General features: G+C 48.3%; 3 protein-coding genes and 1 non-coding gene across 6 annotated transcripts in view; 1 reads left to right on the plus strand and 3 right to left on the minus strand.

Moving 5' to 3' along the window:
• LOC123780209 (putative NBPF family member NBPF5) overlaps window positions 1-15304 on the minus strand; it is a 35080-nt gene extending 19776 nt beyond the window's left edge. The window contains exons 1-5 of one of the 3 annotated variants that reach the window (XM_087866325.1): window positions 11851-15304; window positions 10827-11025; window positions 8912-10020; window positions 4579-4896; window positions 41-166 (exon numbers count right to left, since the gene is read on the minus strand). The gene's annotated coding sequence lies outside the window, so the exon portion shown is untranslated. Of the gene's footprint in view, window positions 1-40; window positions 625-4578; window positions 4897-8911; window positions 10021-10826; window positions 11026-11850 lie in introns of those variants that run through there. The other 2 variants (XM_087866324.1, XM_087866323.1) reach the window with 2 other exon arrangements.
• The window catches only part of LOC123802716 (uncharacterized), a 389246-nt gene that overhangs the window by 81040 nt on the left and 290482 nt on the right, over window positions 1-17724 (plus strand). The window lies entirely within an intron of this gene.
• Window positions 10940-11101, minus strand: LOC148109221 (U1 spliceosomal RNA). The gene has a single exon (XR_015726428.1). It is a non-coding gene; the product is annotated as a U1 spliceosomal RNA (small nuclear RNA).
• Window positions 16254-17724, minus strand: part of LOC148109222 (myomegalin-like) — a 127699-nt gene continuing 126228 nt past the window's right edge. The window contains 1 exon segment of the mRNA XM_087866338.1: window positions 16254-17313. Within this exon segment, the coding sequence (XP_087722464.1) occupies window positions 17272-17313 (42 nt within the window). The 3' untranslated portion in view covers window positions 16254-17271.

A 17724-nucleotide genomic window follows, 5' to 3' on the forward strand; every position in this document is an offset into this window, starting at 1 on the left:
TTCAACGGAGAAAGGGGACATTTCTGGGAAGGGCTCCTACCTCATGTGGGTCCTGCTTCCATGACTTGGGTTTTTAGGGCGTTTCCTCCTCAGCTCCAATTGCTGGGGGATGTCAGCCCTCATGGGAGTCATTTCTTTATGAAGACCTCTGTCATTTATTCTGCCCCTGGAGAAGAGACAGCAGAGATCAGTTCTGGGCTCCACAGTTCTAACCTTCCTCCTAAGCCACCTGGGTAAACTGAAAGCATCATGACAGACACAAATCAGGGTCAGGGAAGAGGATCCCAGAGGAGTGAGATGGTGAGGGCAGCCCCTCCTGGGAGAGAGAACCACAACAAGGTCACTATCAGACGGCTTCGTGTGGGGACGACATACTGACCAATTCTGTGAGCAGAGAACCCATCCTCGTAATTCCAGACTCCTGAGCCATAGGACTGTGAGGTAACAAATGCTCTTTGTTGCTTTAAACCACCGGTTTTCTAATTTGTTAATACTATCAGTAGAGAACTAGTTCAGATGCTTATCTCTACTCTCCTGGGTTTTTAATCTTTAGAAACATGTAGGCTGATCTCTATAAAGAAAAAAAAATCGGTAACACCTTGAGATCCTGGGAAGGCGGGTGAGGGCTGAGCCAGGGCCGGAAGCAGAATTGTGGGAGCAGCGGAAGCTCTGGCCTCTGCGGACTGAGTGCAAGGAAGACAATCTCCCTGATTTTTCAGAGGCTCTTCAGGTTCTCTTCTCTCATTCGGTCTACAGGCTCAGTGCATTTGAGGAGCAACACTGGTGTTCCAGCAGTGGCATCTGATAAGGAGCTTGATCCTGTACAGAAACTCTTTGTGGACACGGTTAGAGACTACAGAATGAAGCTTCTGGAGGACATGCTGATACTGGCCCAGAGCTCCAGCAAGACCTAGAGAGAGCTCTTCAAGCTTAAGCAAATGTATGGTGGAGCAGACATGAATACATGCCCGGACTTCAAATCTGAAGATCCTAAATTTGAAGTCATCGAAAAGCCCCAGTCCTGAAGAAATAATGTAACATTTATTTGGTAATTTGAGCTAGATTCGTTGTACAACTGGATCAGAATAAACATACATTTCTCAACTGTCACGTGTTCTTTGAATTCTGATTCCAAATGAATGATTTGGTGATGTTGGGTGTAAAAAAAAAAAGAAAGTCAAAGAAAAACAGTAAAAATCTATTCGACACGTTCACATGATGTTCCCTAACCCTTGTAACATGAAGGACACTGTGAAGGGCATTTCCTATCTACAATAGGTTCTTTCTAACGCTCTCTTCCTGAGACCATGGGGGGTTTCTAACGCTCTCTTCCTGAGACCATGGGGGGTGTTCTTTCTGGCTGCAAGGAATAAAAGCCCCAACTTGTTTCATGGGAGGTGTGTTCCTGGCGATTTGAGTTAAGGGAATTGTCATCGGCTAAGGCCATGCCAAGGATCAATTTTTCACCCAGATGTGGTGTGACAAATTTCCCAAAAATGAACGGACCGTTTCAAGGTAAGATTGCTCCCTGTACTTCATCTTTTCTTATCCCTGCTGTATTTGTAACTATGGGAAATTGTATAAAACAAGACAGAGAGTTATGATAGATGGCATGTGGGATTTAATAAGAGCTGTTGGGGCGCCTGGGTGGCTCAGTCGGTTAAGAGTCTGCCCTCAGCTCAGGTCATGATCCCAAGATCCTGGGATGGAGCCCCGCATTGAGCTCCCTGCTCAATGGGGAGTATGCTTCTCCCTCTCCCTCTGCTGTTCCCCTGCTTGTGCTCTCTCTCTCTCTGTCTCAGTCAAATAAATAAATAAATAAAATCTTTTTTAAAAAAATAATGAGATCTGTTATAATCCTGAACTAACAGGGAATTGATGACAAGGACTACAAGGTAGCAGGGAAACATCCCTGTGGGCTTTTGGAGTTGCAAATGGGCACGTGCAAAAGAACGATACATGGTTTTGGAAGATACCTTAGCAAAAAATTTGGCCATAATGGCCACAAAACATTTAATCCATGATCCAACAGTTACTCTGTACACAGATTATCCTGCCTTAACTTTGGCCAATGGCAACTATTTCAAGAAAGACCAGAGAATTGCATAAGAGCACATCCAACAAATATGGGGATGATAGAAAGGGTTGCTTTGCCAAATCAGTTGCCCCAAATCATAAATCTTAAGCACTATCAAGTTTTACTCACATTTTCAAGGGTAAAATTATGAGGTACCAGCAAAGCAACTGAGACCACCAACACTAACTGCAAGAACCTGCTTCCCACATGAGGACATGTTCTGGCACAGACGAAACATATATGGTCTCAAGTGATGTGTGAGCTCACCACACAAAGTGGAGCTGTTTGGGGTGATTTCCCATGGCTATGCTTACATAGCTCTTGGGACCAGTTCTAGGGAATGAAGCCGTATTAATCCACAGATTCTAGGTTTGGTTCTCTAAATAGTTTTATACACGTCAGATACACCCTCCTGAAAGCATGTCATGGAGGGACCCTCCGAACAGTCACCACCATTTGGGTGTTTACCAACCGGTTCTTCACTAGATGTTTACTAGGAAAATTGACCAGGATACATTCCTTCTTTCCTTCCTTCTTTCCTTCCTCGCTCCCTCCCTTCCTCCCTCCCTCTCTTTCCTTCCTCTTTCCCTCTCTCTCTTTCCTTCTTTTCCTTCCTTCCTTCCTTCCATCCATGCATCCATTCATTCTTCCTTCCTTCTTCCTTCCTTCCTCCCTCCCCTCCTCTCTCTCCTGCTTGCTTGGTTTCTTTCTTTTTTCTTTCTTTCTTTCTTTCTTTCTTTCTTTCTTTCTTTCTTTCTTTCTTTCTTTCTTTCTTTCTTTCTTTCTTTCTCTTTCTTCTTTCTTTCTTCTTTCTTTCCAGACCACCTCCACTGAAGGGAAATGAGTAGCTGTAAGGAATGCTGTTTCCCTTCTTTTCCCCACATTGCGTAGGTGTAACTTCTAAATCAGCAAGAGTCCAATTTCATTTCCCTGGGCAAAGGTATGTAAGGAAGGAAAAGTTCCTCCTTTACCTTTCAAGGTCTTCCAGCTAAACTAAAAATTAAGTTTATCTGAGACATTGCATGCCTACGAAGAACTGATATTGAAATGGAGACCTTTAAAGAAATATAAAGTATTAAGGTAGTTTTTATGTATTTTAGACAAGGACACAGTACATTTCTGAGGGATGTTTGGGAGTTTTAATTTGAAGGGAGTTCTAAGCAGAATTTAGAATCTCTGCTTTAAAGTCCCTGGTGAGAAGGAAGTTTTTTTACTTCTTAGTACATGAGATGCCTTTTACATACGGGAGATTGGTTTCCTGCATTCAGGAAGACAGAAGAGGGTTCGAGTGTCCTTGCACCAGTTGCTCTTCAAGTAGCTTCAATTCAAAATAATCAATATGCCACTGTGTTACATTTTGGCCCATCTGACCTTGGTGCCTATGGGTACCATGGTTTCTCTCAGCATTGCTCAATACTCAGTGCCCATTTCAGAGAGAACACTAAACATATTATTCTTAGAAATTCCAAGGGGCAACCGGGTGGCTTAGTTGTTGAACCCTCTGACTCTTGATTTCAGCTCAGTTCGTGATCTCAGGGTCGTGGGAACAAGCCCCAGTTTCGGCTTCATGCTCATTGCAGTGTCAGCTTGGGATTTTTCTCCCTCTGCCCCCACCCTTCCTCTACTTAAATAAGGAAATAAAATCTTTAAAAAATGGAAGTTAAAAAATAAATACCATGATCTTACCTGAAACTAATGTAACACTATATGTTAAGTACACCGGAATTTTTTAAAAATTATTTTAAGGGGTGCCTGAGTGGCTCAATTGGTTAAGAGTCAGTCTCTGTCTCAGGTCAGGATCCCAGGGTCCTGGGATAAGCCCCAAGTCCAGCTCCCTGCTGGGTGGGGAGTCTGCTTCTCTCTCTCCTTCTCCCCTCCCCCACGCTCTCTCTCATGTTCTCTCTCAAATAAGTAAATAAAATATTTTTTAAAAAGCAATGAAATGGCCCTCTCTGGAATCAACCCACTTATAGGCATACTTTCTTTCTGCTGACCCAAGTGCCCCCATTTCTCTTTGTTACCTGTCTGACCTATATCCTTCCCTCAGTGATGGAGCCTGCTCAGATGTTCTGCTTAAGCTGTAGATGGGGCCAAAGAGAAGTACACATGGGCCAGAATGGGCTGCCTTCAGAATCAGTCAAGGTAAATACAGGCAGTCAGAAAGGAGCCTAAACTACCGTTAGGAATGAGCACTGGCACATTTAGTGGTATGGATTTTAGGTGAGGTATTGATATCCACTTCCTTGTACAAATATGCTTAGATAGAAGCATGAGACCCTCGGATCAGACAAAATACCAAAACTGTGTCAAGTATGAAGATACTAAGTTACCAAAGTTATTCTGAGTTGTATAATTGCTTTGTCCCGTAGTCTCCCATTTCCACCTGCAGAACCTAGAAAATGTTCAACAGTCTGCAATTGCCATCAAATTCAGTCTGAGGGCACAATCATTTAAACTGTTAACCCAAACTTTCCATTTTTTTCATAACCTGTGTTGCATACCAGGGATTTCGAATGCCCATTCCCGTTTTCAGTGAGGCTGCAGTGCGGGCAGAGAGTAATGTGGTGCATCCAGGTACTCTTCCATTTCTTGGTCTACTTCTGTACTTAGGGTGTCAACTTTTGTCTGCCAGTGGACCTCAGGCCACACACGGGAAACCCAACAAATATTAAAAGTGCAGAGTCTCTGGGTTGATCTTGGGAAAAGTCAGGCAACGTTGAGGATTCTCCAGCTCAGCATGGCTCTTGATCTGCAAGGACCGAGGTAGCTGTCCCATCCTTTCCTTAGAAGGAGTAACTCTGGATTCCTGATGCATGCACCTGCGTATTTTTTATTTTTTAGTATTATTATTTTAAATTTCAGCTAGGCTCCATCACCAACATGGGCTCCAACTCATGACTCTGAGATCAAGAGTTGCACATTTTCCCTCACGGAGCCAGCCATGTGTCCCTCCAGGCACCTTTGATGGTCCGGCACACACCATGAATTTCAGGTTGGCAAAAATAGTTCAAACTCTGGGAAATGCCTCCAATCTGCTCCACTCCCTTTGGACCTATTTCCTGAGTTCCTGCTGTCTGCGAGTCCTCTTTCCCACCTACCCATAGAAGACCCTCTAGGAACCCAACCCAGATCCCCTGGGATCCCTTGTATCCTTTCTGTGTAATCTTCTCCTGCTCTCAGTGTGTTTGGGCTCCTAAAGACACCTCTGACTAGGACTGCCCTGGGGCTGTTGGAGCTCCTCTGTACCTAGTCCCAGAGAATGGGGAGTATACATAGTATGGGACCACCAGCCCCATTTATCTTGCCTCCCCAAAGGTACTCAGCCCATCACTAACAGGTGTGGGAAGGTGAAATCCCCTTTCCTGGCCTGGGGGAGATTAACCTGTAGGTGGGGCCAAGGAGAGGAGTAGGACTGCCCTGTACACACAAGCTACCTCCAGGTTACCTCCAGGTTCTCCTGCACCTGGCAGGACAAAGCTCCCCCACGGCTGTTGCTGGAGATCACACCATACACAGCAATGAACTCAAACTGGCCACAGAGCTAAGTGTAAGAGCCAAAACAACCATTCAAGGGGCACACATAGGAGAAAATGGTCAGGAGTTTGCATTGGGCAAAGAGTTCTAAGTCACTACAGCAAGAGCACAGTATGGAAGAGAAAAGCTTGAGATGAACTTCTTTGCATCAGAAGATACCACTGAGAAAAGGAACAGAGAAGCCACTGATTAGGAGAAAATATTTGCAGATTAAATACCCAATGAGGACTCACATTCACAAGAGGCAAGAGTACTTTGAACTCACTCAATGGGCAGAAGCTACACACTTTTTAATGCCAGTAGAACACTTGAATACACACATTACCAAAGAAGACCAATAAATGGCTCATAAGCACACAAAAAAGTAATCAACCTTATTAGTCCTCACGAAATGCCAGTAAAACCAGGTACCACTTTACACCAACTAGTGCGATTATGTTCAAAAGACAGTGCCAAGTGTTGCTGAGAATGTGGAGAAACTGGACCCTCCTATATTGCTGTGGGAACGAACGTAAAATAAAAGAACCGCTTTGGAAGCCACCTTGAGAGTTCTTAAGAGTGAAACACAAGCTTTCCATAGGTCCCAGCAATTCCACAACTAGAAATCTATCTGAGAGAAATAAAAACAGTTGTTCACGCAAGCCTCATTCAGAAAGATTCGGGGCAGCATTATTCACAATAGGAGAAAAACTGACAGCAACACGAAGTGCCATCGACTGGTGAATGGACAAACAAAATGTGGCCTATCTGTACCATGGAATCTATTCAGCAACAAAAGGCAGAGAAATCTGGTCCAAGCAACAGCGTGGAAGAACCCTACAAGCATGCTCAGAGAAAGAAGCCAGTCACCAAGAACTACGTGTTGTCTCCTTCGATTTCTGTAAACTGTCCAGAAAGGAGCACTGTATGGAGACAGAAAGCAGATCAAGGTTGCTTGGGGCTGGAGGACGGAGTGGAGATTGTCTGCAGAGGGGCTGGAGGGGGTGTGGGAAGGGGAAGGAGACTCTAAAACAAACTAGGGTACTAGCTGAACAACTGTGTTATCCTAGGGGACTTCCACAATGGGTGAACGTGATTGCATGTAAATTTCACCAAAAGAAAAAGAAAAAGAAAAAAGGTAACAGTCCCACATCAATGGGTCCTTGTGTCCCCAGGCAAACACTCCCTGGTGAGGTGCCATATCCTGGAGTCCCAGCAGGGGGTGACTTAGAGCCTGGTTTCTGACCTCACATTGGAGTCAGGGATTCAGGGCCTATGCCTTCAGCCTCTGGCCCTGGCAGTTCCCCTGGAATCCACAAGGGGGCAGGCGACCTAAGGGAGGAGACCTCCAGGTGGCACAAGGAGACCAGGGGGCAGAAGGCAAAGACAGGGGATACCCAGCTGGCTGGAGATTCGGGGAGAAAGTGAGAGCTGCAGGACACAGGAAAGCAGCTGGCAAGATCTGGATGATTTTTTTTTTTTAATTTCTATCTTTATTTATTTGACAAACAAAGAGACACAAAAATCAGGGGGAGCAGCAGGCAGAGGAGAGAAAGAAGCAGGCTCCCTGTGGACCAGGAAGCGCGATGGGGGGTTCCATTCCAGGACCTTAGGATCATGACCTGAGCTGAAGGCAGACGCTTAACCAACTGAGTCACCCAGGTCCCCTGGGTGGATCTTAAGTACACTTGGTCCCCTGGGTGGGCTCTTCCCACCGACCTTTAGGTCAACAGCTAAAGGTTCCCTTTGATGCTCCCTCCTGCACTGGCACTGAGGCTCCCCTCCCCCCATCAGCGTAGGAAAAAGAGCTTGTGGCACCATTAACCTTCTCCTATGTCTAAGTCAGGGAGTTGGGACCAGGCTGGGGACCTGCCTTTTTCTGGACATCTATATAGGGCCAGCTCCTAGGTGCTGAGCCATCCCTGCAGGGGTCTAGAAGGGTCACCCTGGTCTTTCAAATTGGTGCTGGGCTTGCAAAGAATGGTTCCTGCTCATCTGTATTTCCCTGGCCTAGGCTGAGCATCCTCGTCCAAGATCAGGGCCTGCCATGACCTGACATAAGGAACCTCCGGTCTGTCACTGCTTCTCTTTGGCAAAGTCCACAGGTGGCCCGCGGTAGTGGTGGGTTGGGGGGATAGGGCATAGAATTCTACACTCTGTCAAAACATCGTCCACAGTGAGGATTTTAAAAAATGTTAAGAGGACAAAGATCACATTATATACTCGGTGGTACAGGAACAGCTCTGCATGGTGACGGAGAGTAGCTACACATCTAATGAGCATAATATAATCTGTAGAGCTGTCCAATCACTGTGTTGTCATGTGAAACTGACGTCACATGGTGTATCAACTGTAAATCAATTAAAAAAACCCTGCAGGTGAGGGAAAAACATTTGAAAAGGAACCAATAAAACTGTCATTGACTGGGGAATAACGTGGGTTTCAACTGAACAGAACAACGTGCATCCACTTAGAGGTGGAATATTTTTTTAGATAAATATAGTATAGTAGTGTTGATGTATTTTCTCTTCCTCGTGATTTTCTCAATGACATTTTCTTTTTTTTTCTTTTTTTTTTTTAAAGATTTTTTTTTATTTATTTGACAGAGATAGAGACAGCCAGCGAGAGAGGGAACACAAGCAGGGGGAGTGGGAGAGGAAGAAGCAGGCTCATACCAGAAGAGCCTGATGTGGGGCTCGATCCCAGATCGCCGGGATCACGCCCTGAGCCGAAGGCAGAAGCTTAACCGCTGTGCCACCCAGGTGCCCCTCAATGACATTTTCTTTACTCTAACTCGCTGTGGTATAAGAATAAAGTATATAATACAAACAGCACACAAAATATGTGTGAATCAACTGTTTTGTGATCAGTAAGGCTTCAGTGGTAGTTATGTTTTGGGGGAGTCGAAAGTGACACACAGATTTTCAAGTGTGGGAATCTGTACCCCTAACCCCCAGTTTGTTCAAGAGTCAAATTGTATCTGTATTGGCAGATACCATGCCCCTATTTAGAGAAAAATCCAAACACACACACACACACACACACACACACACACACACACACCAGCTACTAGAGTGCATAACTTAATTCCGCAGAGTTGCAGAGCACAAGACAGACAAAATCAGGTGCTTCTATACCCTAGCAATGAACAATCCAAAAAGGGAATTAAGAAAACAATTTCATTTCCAACAGCACCCACCAGAATAGCATCTAGGAATAGTCAAGTCAAGGAGGCACAAAAGCTGTACACTGAAAACTACACAGCATTGCTGCAAGAGATTCCAGAAGACCTAAACAAGTGGAAAGACATCCTGTACTCACCGATTGGAAGGGTTAAGGTGGTTAAGATGGCAACACCACCAACTGCAGACTCCGCAGGATTCCTTTCCAACTTTTTTCTTCTGCCTTCTCTAGTCGCCGTCAGCCCCTTGCAGTATGTTTCCTTCAGTCAGGGTGGTTTTCATCTCTTAACGTGAGATTAGATCTTTTTTTTTTACATTTTCCATGAATCTGATGACTCTTTTGAACTGATGGGATGCAGTTAAAACAAACGCTTTCTGGTCCTTCTCTGGTGAGTCTCACCTTGGTGTCGGCTCTGGGTCATTTTCAGAGGAGTGATCTGTCTCCTCCAGGAGGCTCATTTCCCCTGCTTCTCTGCATACCTCAGACTGTCGGATGGAATGCCAGACACTGTGAATTTACCTTGTTGGTTGCTGGCTATTTTTGTGTTTTCTATAATATCGAGCTTTGTTCAGAGATGCATTTAAATTACTTGGGAACAGTGTGGTCATTTCTGGTGTTGCTTTAACGATTAGTTCAGTGGTCCAGAGCAGTGCTCCGTGGAGGGCTAACGATGAGCTCCCAGTACTGTGGCAAGTCCTCCCTGAGTCCTCCACCCTGTGCCTCGGGAATTAGGAGGGTTCGCCTTTTGCTCAGTCTGTCTGTGGGGCACAGGCTTTGCTCCCAGCACTGTGTGAGCACCAGGTCCTGTTCAAAGGATGGCCGCCTGACTTGCTGGCCTTGCCTCCATGGAGGCCCTGAGCAGGACCTCACTGCACACCACCCTAGGGCCCCAACACAGCTCTGGCTAGGTGACTTTGCACAGCCCTGTCCTCCCCGTCTCTCCTCTGTCCAGGGGCCTCTCAGACCAGTGTCCTCAACTCTACGAGGTCCGCAGGGCTCCTCTTCAGCAGCCCTTCCCTCCGGTGCCTTGCTTGGAAACTCTCTGGAGGCAGTACCTTGGAGCACTTGTAGGGCTCCGCTCCCCTGGGTGTTTCCACGTGTCTGGGATGGCTGTCCTCTTTACCTGATGCCCAGGATCTTGGAAATCTGCATTTCGGGCATCTTGTGTGATGCTGTTGCAGTGTTGTTTTGTTGCTTCAGGTAGAAGAGTAACCCAGTTCCTGTGAGTCCCTATTGGTGTGGCTCTGCTAAGAGAAAAAGTTGGAACAGGTCAGTGTAGATTCTGAACAGAGGCTTTTACTGAGTAGAGAAAAAGCCCCAGCTCTGGCGAAAGCATGAAGCCAGAAACCTCTTCCAGCTCGGAATTGCACAACAATGCAGGTACAGCTCTAAGGACAGTCTTTGCTTGAGCCCGAGAGCATGCAGAAGCCCCATGGCCCCTTGCCCAAGAGCTAGCCTGCTGCTTGGGAAACGTCTCTGGTGCCACCCCAATGGGTCCTTTGCAAGTGGACAGACTTGCCTCTTCCAAAGCCCCTCAAGGGGCGCCTAGCTGGCTCCATTGGCAGAGCACAGAACTCTGGAGCTGGTTTCGGGAGCCCAATCCCTACTTTGGGTGTAGAGATCACTTCCCCAAGTAAACTTACAATAAACGAAGTAGGTCAAGCTGGACCATCTCTAGTCTCCGAAGGGTCCTCGGGAGGAAGGCTTATCTTGGTAGGCTACAACGTGGCCTCATTAAGGTCAGGGAGTCTGGGCATTGGATGAGGCTTTGTAGGGTGACTGGCCAGGTATGTGGGAAGGGCAGAAAGGAGAAGGAACACTGACCAGTGTTCCATGGGAAGTGAAAGAAAGCACTTCTGCAGGATGACAGGTCTGCAAGCCAGCTACTGTATAAGCAGAGATAGTAAAGAGCACTGGTGGGCACCTGGCACCTCGCTGCAGGAGGAACAACAGCATGAAAAACCCAACACCCAAAATGTCAGGCAAGTGAGAGCTGTGGACAGTCACTGACCACCATGCACTCTTGATGAGCAACAGCAAAAGAGAATATTACCCAACACTGAGGTCTGAAGTCTCCAGAATCCGCTGCTTGGTCTGACCAGAAGACCAAACAGAACAAGACAGCAAACAAACAAACAAAAAACTTCTGTTACAGAGCTAGCACCAGGGGAGAGTGCGGATGGAGTCGCCCACTGTCACAAATTATGTAGCCGAGCTTCTGCCATTTGGGGAAGTTACAGGAGTCAGCACACCTGCAGTACAATGGGTGAGCCTCAGCCTGGGAAAACTAAATGCTTGATCATGGTATTTCTTCTGCCAGGTAAGTATGACTCCCGCTGCCACCAACCCACTCCAGCCACACCCGCCTTTCACCTTGCACACAAGCTCACTCGCCTAGCCACACCCCAAAACCCTCCGCACCCACTCCTGTCCCAAGCATCCTCACCCTCCACCCAGTTCTTCCTAATACCTTGGAAACAACAGCGCTGCTACTTCTGCTACTTCCACAGCCCTGGCAATACAACCGCACAGAACCGCACCTAAACGTTGCCTGATTTACATCGGACACGCCCCGTCCGTGACGTCACGGCTCTCCTCTCAGTCAATGCCTTCACAGTCTCCTCCGCCTCCTTCCCTCCACCCTGATTTGGTTACCACTCCTCCACCCTCTCCCTGCAGCTCTGGCTCCGGACCCCTCCACACTCCCATTCAGACACACACACACACACACACACACACACACACACACACACACACCCCTCCCCCCAGCGCCCAGCACAGGGAAGGCTGAGCCAGCCTGGGAGGAACAGAGGGAGGACTTGCCACCAGCCCTCCAAGAGCCGATACGTCTCTCCCCGCCCTCTCTCCCTCTCCTCAGAACCTGGTTTGGAGGAAACCGAGAGCGATGGCTGCACCTCAGGAGCTCAGCCTCCAAGCCAGCCGCCCCCCTCCAGGTCTGGACACCCCGGGGGGTTGGGGGGCCCGGGGAACAAAGGTCCGCCTCCTCTGGGCACTGGGGCTGACACCTGCCGGCAACATCCCACAGGCTGAAAACATCCCCGGGCCTGCTGCTTCACCTGGAGGGCTCCTAGGGCAGGGTCTCGGCGCCCCCTCCTGGCCGCCCGGGGTAGGCGCCCAAGGATTCCGCAGTCCAGGGCAGGGCCAGAGGAAACCATTCCTTCTGCTCACTTCCTCAGGGCTGAGTTCACAGCAGGGGCTTGGTGGGGTCCCAGGCGCCCCACTCTGCCACTGCCTTCCGTCCCTCCACCGCTGGGCGCTTCCCCTTCGATGAGATTTCTGCAGTCAAAGTCGGCCTTTCGAGGGAAAAAAAGCCAGGTCTGGAACACAAAGCAAAACAAGTACTCTCTGAACACACTAGTATTGGGCAATTATAGGGTCATGGATGGAGTGCGCTAGGGGTCTGATCTGCCTTTGCCTTGATTGCGCCTTGAGGTAGTGGTTTACTTTGACCGGACCTGTTGAAATTAGAAAAGATTGGGGGGCGGGGAGGGGGCGTCCAACTGTACTTGTCACCTGACTTCATGGTGTGGTGGTGGGCAGGATAATGCCCCCTCCCTAGGAGGTGCCCATGCTAATGCCAGGAACCTGGGCACCCTGGAATGACAAGGGAGCCTTAACACTGGAAGAGGCAGAGAAGGAGGTCAGAAGGATGCTGTGTGAGGAGGGCCCTGCCTGCTGGGGCTGGGGCTGGGGCTGGGGCTGAGGATGGAGGAGGGGCCTCTAACAGATGCAACAGGCAAAGAGACACACTGTCTTGTGAACCTAAAGAATAGACACCGCGTCGATTCGTGGGGAATAAAAGGGAAAGGCGATCTGGGACAAACCAGCTGTGGCAAAACCATATTTGAGTTCGGAGAACAAAGGGGAGGTAAGCTCTTCTTTTTGGAGCAAAGGGGTCAGTTGGGAAGGCTGTTCTAAAAGTCCATCGGGGTAAACCGTAAGTTGCAAGTGTGCTGTGTGCTGGTGTCTCCTTGGGGGACGAGGCTAGCGTTTCTTCCTCTGGCGGGGTTAGTGGGGGCGTATCCATGTGCAATGTCAAGTCCCTGTCAGGTCAGATCAGTCTCTTCCCCTTGGGGCTGCAATGCCCCAGGAGGTAAGGAGGGCAGAGGAGCTCCCTTGCTAAAACCTCCCGACTGCATGTTAGTGAGGCTTCCCCTGACCAATTTCCACCCTCTCCTAGAGCCTCCAGAAGGGAAGGTGGCCCTGTGGGCATCTGGATTTTAGTCCAGTGAGATCCTTGTTGGGACTTTGCACCCTCAGAACTGGAAGATAAAAAATGTGTTCTCTTTAGGGCGCTACGTTTCTGGCGACTTGGTATCACAGGAATAGAAAACCAATGTAAGGGTCTACCTCCTTCAGCTCAGCGGTAAATAGATCTGGGGGAGGCAATAAATTCTCTACAAATTCTGCAGGTTGTCTGTCTTAGGTCTACAGGTCAAGGGCTAGTTTAATTAGTGTTTACGTGTTACGCTTAGGTACCTGCTGATGCGAGGTGGGCCAGGAGCGAACGGTCAGCAAAGAACTCTTGAGGCATCTCCGGGGCAAAAGGGTGTTTGTACTGAAGCTCCGGGATGGGACCCCTGGGCAAGAAGAGCTGCCCTGGGATTTTGAGGAGCGAATGATCATATCCTGTACATTGGGGGTGGAGGGTAGAGATAAGGAAGTTTCCAAAGGGATTTCTAGGTGTTCAAGGAGACTTCCAGGGTCCTGGAGGTCTGGCTTCTGTCCAGCAGAGGTTACTTTTTACCTCCAGCAAAGCATTACCAGTAGTGCACTTGTGAGTTCCTGGAGGACTGTCCTGCTCTGTCTGGGCTTTGTACTCATGGGCTGCAGGTGCCAAGGACATTTACTTTTCTCTACATTTCATTGGCCTTTGTTCTCCCCATCACCTGCCGTCTTTTTTCTTTCCATTCTTTTCTGTGGGACTCACAGTCTCTTCCCTGCGGGGGCTTAGCAAGCTTCTTACGTGAATGATGCAAAGTTGAAGCCATTGGTGTTCACCCAGAAGGATTTTTAATTTTTAAGAGTGGGCTTTGTTCACAGGGAGGGGTAGGATAGACCTTACAGAAAGGTGAATATTGGATGATTCTCCCCTCAAAGGTCCGTTTTTGTTGCAACGAGGTCTCTTAAGGCACAGACCCACTGTTCCACCTTTCACAAAGGGTGAAATGCAACAGTTTTAGGGCTTTTCCCCAAAAGAGAGCTGTGACTGGATCCTGAGCAGAGTGAGGTTTATATGATGTCGTATGCTATTGCTTTCCTAAATGTTATGTACCTCAAATGAATTTTGTAGAAGCACTATCTGTGTTGTCCATTGATTGCTGACGATCCCATCAGGGCGCACCAGCCCTGGTGGCACAGGGATGGAGGAGGAATTGCTGGGGTGCTGGCATAAGCACAGGGCAACATGGTCTCCCACTTGGTTTCCTTGTCTTCCTTTTTCTTTTTTTTTTTTTTAAGATTTTATTTATTGGGGTGCCTGGGTGGTGCAGTCGTTAAGCATCTGCCTTTGGCTCAGGCCGTGATCCCAGTGTTCTGGGATCGAGCCCCGCATCAGGCTCCTCCTCTGGGAGCCTGCTTCTTCTTCTCCCAGTCCCCCTGCCTGTGTTCCCTCTCTTGCTGTCTGTCTCTCTCTGTCAAATAAATAAATAAAATCTTTTTTTTTAAGACCTTTTTTTTTTTAAGATTTTATTTGTTTATTTGATAGACAGAGAGAGAGCACAAGGAGCCGGAGCAGGAGGTAGAGGGAGAAGGAGGCTCCCTGTTGAGAAAGCAGCCCAATGTGGGGCTGGATCCCAGGACCCTGGGATCGGGACCACGGGCTGAAGGCAGACACTTAACCCACTGAGCCACCCAGGTGCCTGCTTTCTTTGCCTTAATAGTTTACTGACATTCATCCATTCTGCTGATCGGGCCAGTGAGTTCCTCTATATGGACAGCCAAAGGCCTTCGTGGAAACACTTGAACAACAGAGCATTAGGGCAGATGCGGGGTCACTCCATCCACTAGAAAAGTAGGAGGCATTGCTCCCTCAAATGGGTCTTTTCTTGGGTCTTCTTGTTACTGGTGGTCGTGGTGATGGTTTTGAGGAGAGTGTTTGAGGGTTTTGTTTGTTGTTATTGGCCGTGGTTTTAACACTTTCTAGGAAATAATTGATAGCTTAATAGTAATTCTTGGAAGGCAAAAGGACATAAGTAAGGCCACTTCCCGGGGAATATTTGCAGATCTCTATGCCAACATTTATGGAAGGACTTACACACTTTTCTTTTTCTTTCCTTTTTTCTTTCTTTCTTTCTTTCTTTCTTTCTTTCTTTCTTTCTTTCTTCCTTCCTTCCTTCCTTCTTCCTTCCTTCCTTCCTTCCTTCCTTCCTTCCTTCCTTCCTTCCTTCCTTCTTCCTTCCTTCCTTCTTTCTTTCTTTCTCTTTCTTTCTTTCTTTCTTTCTTTCTTTCTTTCTTTCTTTCTTTCTTTCTTTTTTCTTTCTCTCTTTCTTTCTTTCTTTCTTTCTTTCTTTCTTTCTTTCTTCTTTCTTTCTTTCTTTCTTCCTTCCTTCTTCCTTCCTTTCTTTGTCTTCTCTTTCTTTCTTTCTTTCTTTCTTTCTTTCTTTCTTTCTTTCTTTCTTTCTTTCTTTCTTTCTTCTTTCTTTCTTTTTCTAAGATTTTATTTATTTATTCGACAGAGGGAGAGACAGGGAGAGAGGCAACACAAGCAGGGGGAGTGGAAGAGGGAGAAGCAGGCTTCCCACTGAGCAGGGAGCCTGATGCAGGCTTGATCCCAGGACCCCGGGATCATGACCTGAGCCAAAGGCATAGGCTTAATGACTGAGCCACCCAGGAGCCCCCTACACTTTCAATGAAAGGTTATCGATCAAAGTAATACAACTGGGGACGCCTGGGTGGCTCAGTTGGTTAAGTGTCTGTCTTAGGCTCAGGTCATGGTCCCAGGGTCCTGGGATCAGGCTCCCCCGCAGAGCTGGAGCCTGCTTCTCCTTCCCCCTCTGCCTGCCTCTCTCCTTCTTGTGTTCTCTCAGTGTCAGATAAATAAATAAAATCTTCAAAAAGAAACCTGTGTTTACACTTTTGGGTGACTGTTAGAGTACAACAGTTTTACAGCGTGGTCTGCAGCCCACCTGCATCAGAATCACAAGGGTATTAACATAAGAAATGCAGATTTTGGGCACCCACACCAAGGAAGTCTCTTGGGATTGGGACCCAGGAAGTGCCTTCTGTGATCTCCACTGCTGATTCTAAGGCTCTCCAAATCTAAGAAATCTAAGAACCACTCTCTTATATTTTGAGATTGGGGATTTTTACAAAATGAGAGAGAAGGCAAAAGTTCTCCTTTTAAAGTTAGACTTGAAGCGTTAGACTATGACCTTCTGAGGGACAGGGTGTCTTTCCTACTCTTACACATTCAGCCTAGAGACTGGTGCCAAAATCAGAAGCAGAGCAGGTGAGGAAGAACGTTTTATCTCTTTATACACATTTTACTTTCATAGCCACCAAAGAGACTGTGTTTCATTTTCTCTAACAGACCCTGTCCACCAGTTATGCTGCCCTTGACATATTGCCATAGCAACATAGATAAATATCTATCGTACATTTATACACACATACACACCTTCTCAAAACACTGTCAGGACACAGACTAGGCTTTCCCATAACTGGGGGCCTCTCAGGTGCCACTTCAAAATGATCGCTGGCTTGTCTTACACAGGACTTTCACTGGCCTTGGCCTGGCCATGAGCCCCAGTTCCCCAGAGAGGAGCTAGGGTGATGCGAGGGGACAGCATATTTAGACTGAGGTGGCCACACTTCAGAGAGCATAAAAGAATGGAAATAGGAGGTGCTAGGCTAAGCAGGAGATGGCATGTGGGAAGCCACCACTTTCACCACGTGGATCCAAAGCACTCCGGAGCCCCGGTGTAGACTGACGCCCAGGCTGACGGTGGCCCAGCTGAGCTGGCCCCGGCGAAGCATGGATCTGGGGGTGGTGCGGGCTGAGCCCCACTGGCGCTCAGGCCACTGCTGTCACTCGTGGGCTTCAGAGTGGGCCCAGGAGCTCCGTGTGGAGACCAGGTGTCCCATCTGTAGGAAGCAGGGTCCTGTGTCCCCCGAGCTGGCCATCTGAGGACAGGCGCTAGAGCGAGAAATGGCCATTTGCAGTTCCCAGCCCAGTGTGGTGCTTAGAAGCAGTGTCACGAGCTCCTCTACAAATCCTGCGTGTTTTGCTCAGGGCTGGGCTGAGCAGACCCTGGCGGATGCTTTTCCTCAGCCGCAGGAGAGGCTGTCTGCCCTTCGCCCTCCTCCACCAGGCCGGCCTCTGACTCCTCCTGGACACTCCAGCAGGTGTGGAGAAGTGGGGTCCAGGTCTCCTCAACAGATTGGGGTCTGCACAAAAGGGGGGCAGGCCCAGCCTTCCTGCTATTTGAAGGACCTCTGGTGGCTCCTCTTCTTGCGTGGCTCGTGGAAGGCAAGGGTCACAAGACTGCGGTGCAGGGCAGGGCCCTTAAGAACTTCACCTGGAGACAAAAATGCAACAAGGTGAGAGGCTACTGTCAGGCCCTGCTGGTGGCTCCCAGAGCTGCAGTGAGCAGTGGGCGGTGGCAGAGCCAGGAGCTCAAGGAGAGCCTGTCAGGAGGATGTGCCCAGGGGAAGGGGTGCAGTCCTGAGGAGCCACTGGTGCCACCAGGTGAGAAGGAAAGTTCCCCACCACGTCGGGCGGGTGACGGCCCTGCTCAGAGCCACTGCACACAAGGTGCCCGCATCCCACACGCCCTCTTCAGGGGCCAGGTCACTCCCCAGTTCACTCAGAGCAAAATGATGGCTTCTGTGACCTCCCAGGAACCGAAGCGCTTAGTATGAAACATGCCCACGTAGAAGCAGCCTGTTGCAGGAAGGAGAGGACATTGTACAGGGAAGTCCCCTGTTAA

Source organism: Ursus americanus, chromosome 12 (genome assembly GCF_024610735.1).
Source record: "Ursus americanus isolate L20-20 chromosome 12, mUrsAme1.1.p, whole genome shotgun sequence".
NCBI lineage: Eukaryota > Metazoa > Chordata > Mammalia > Carnivora > Ursidae > Ursus > Ursus americanus.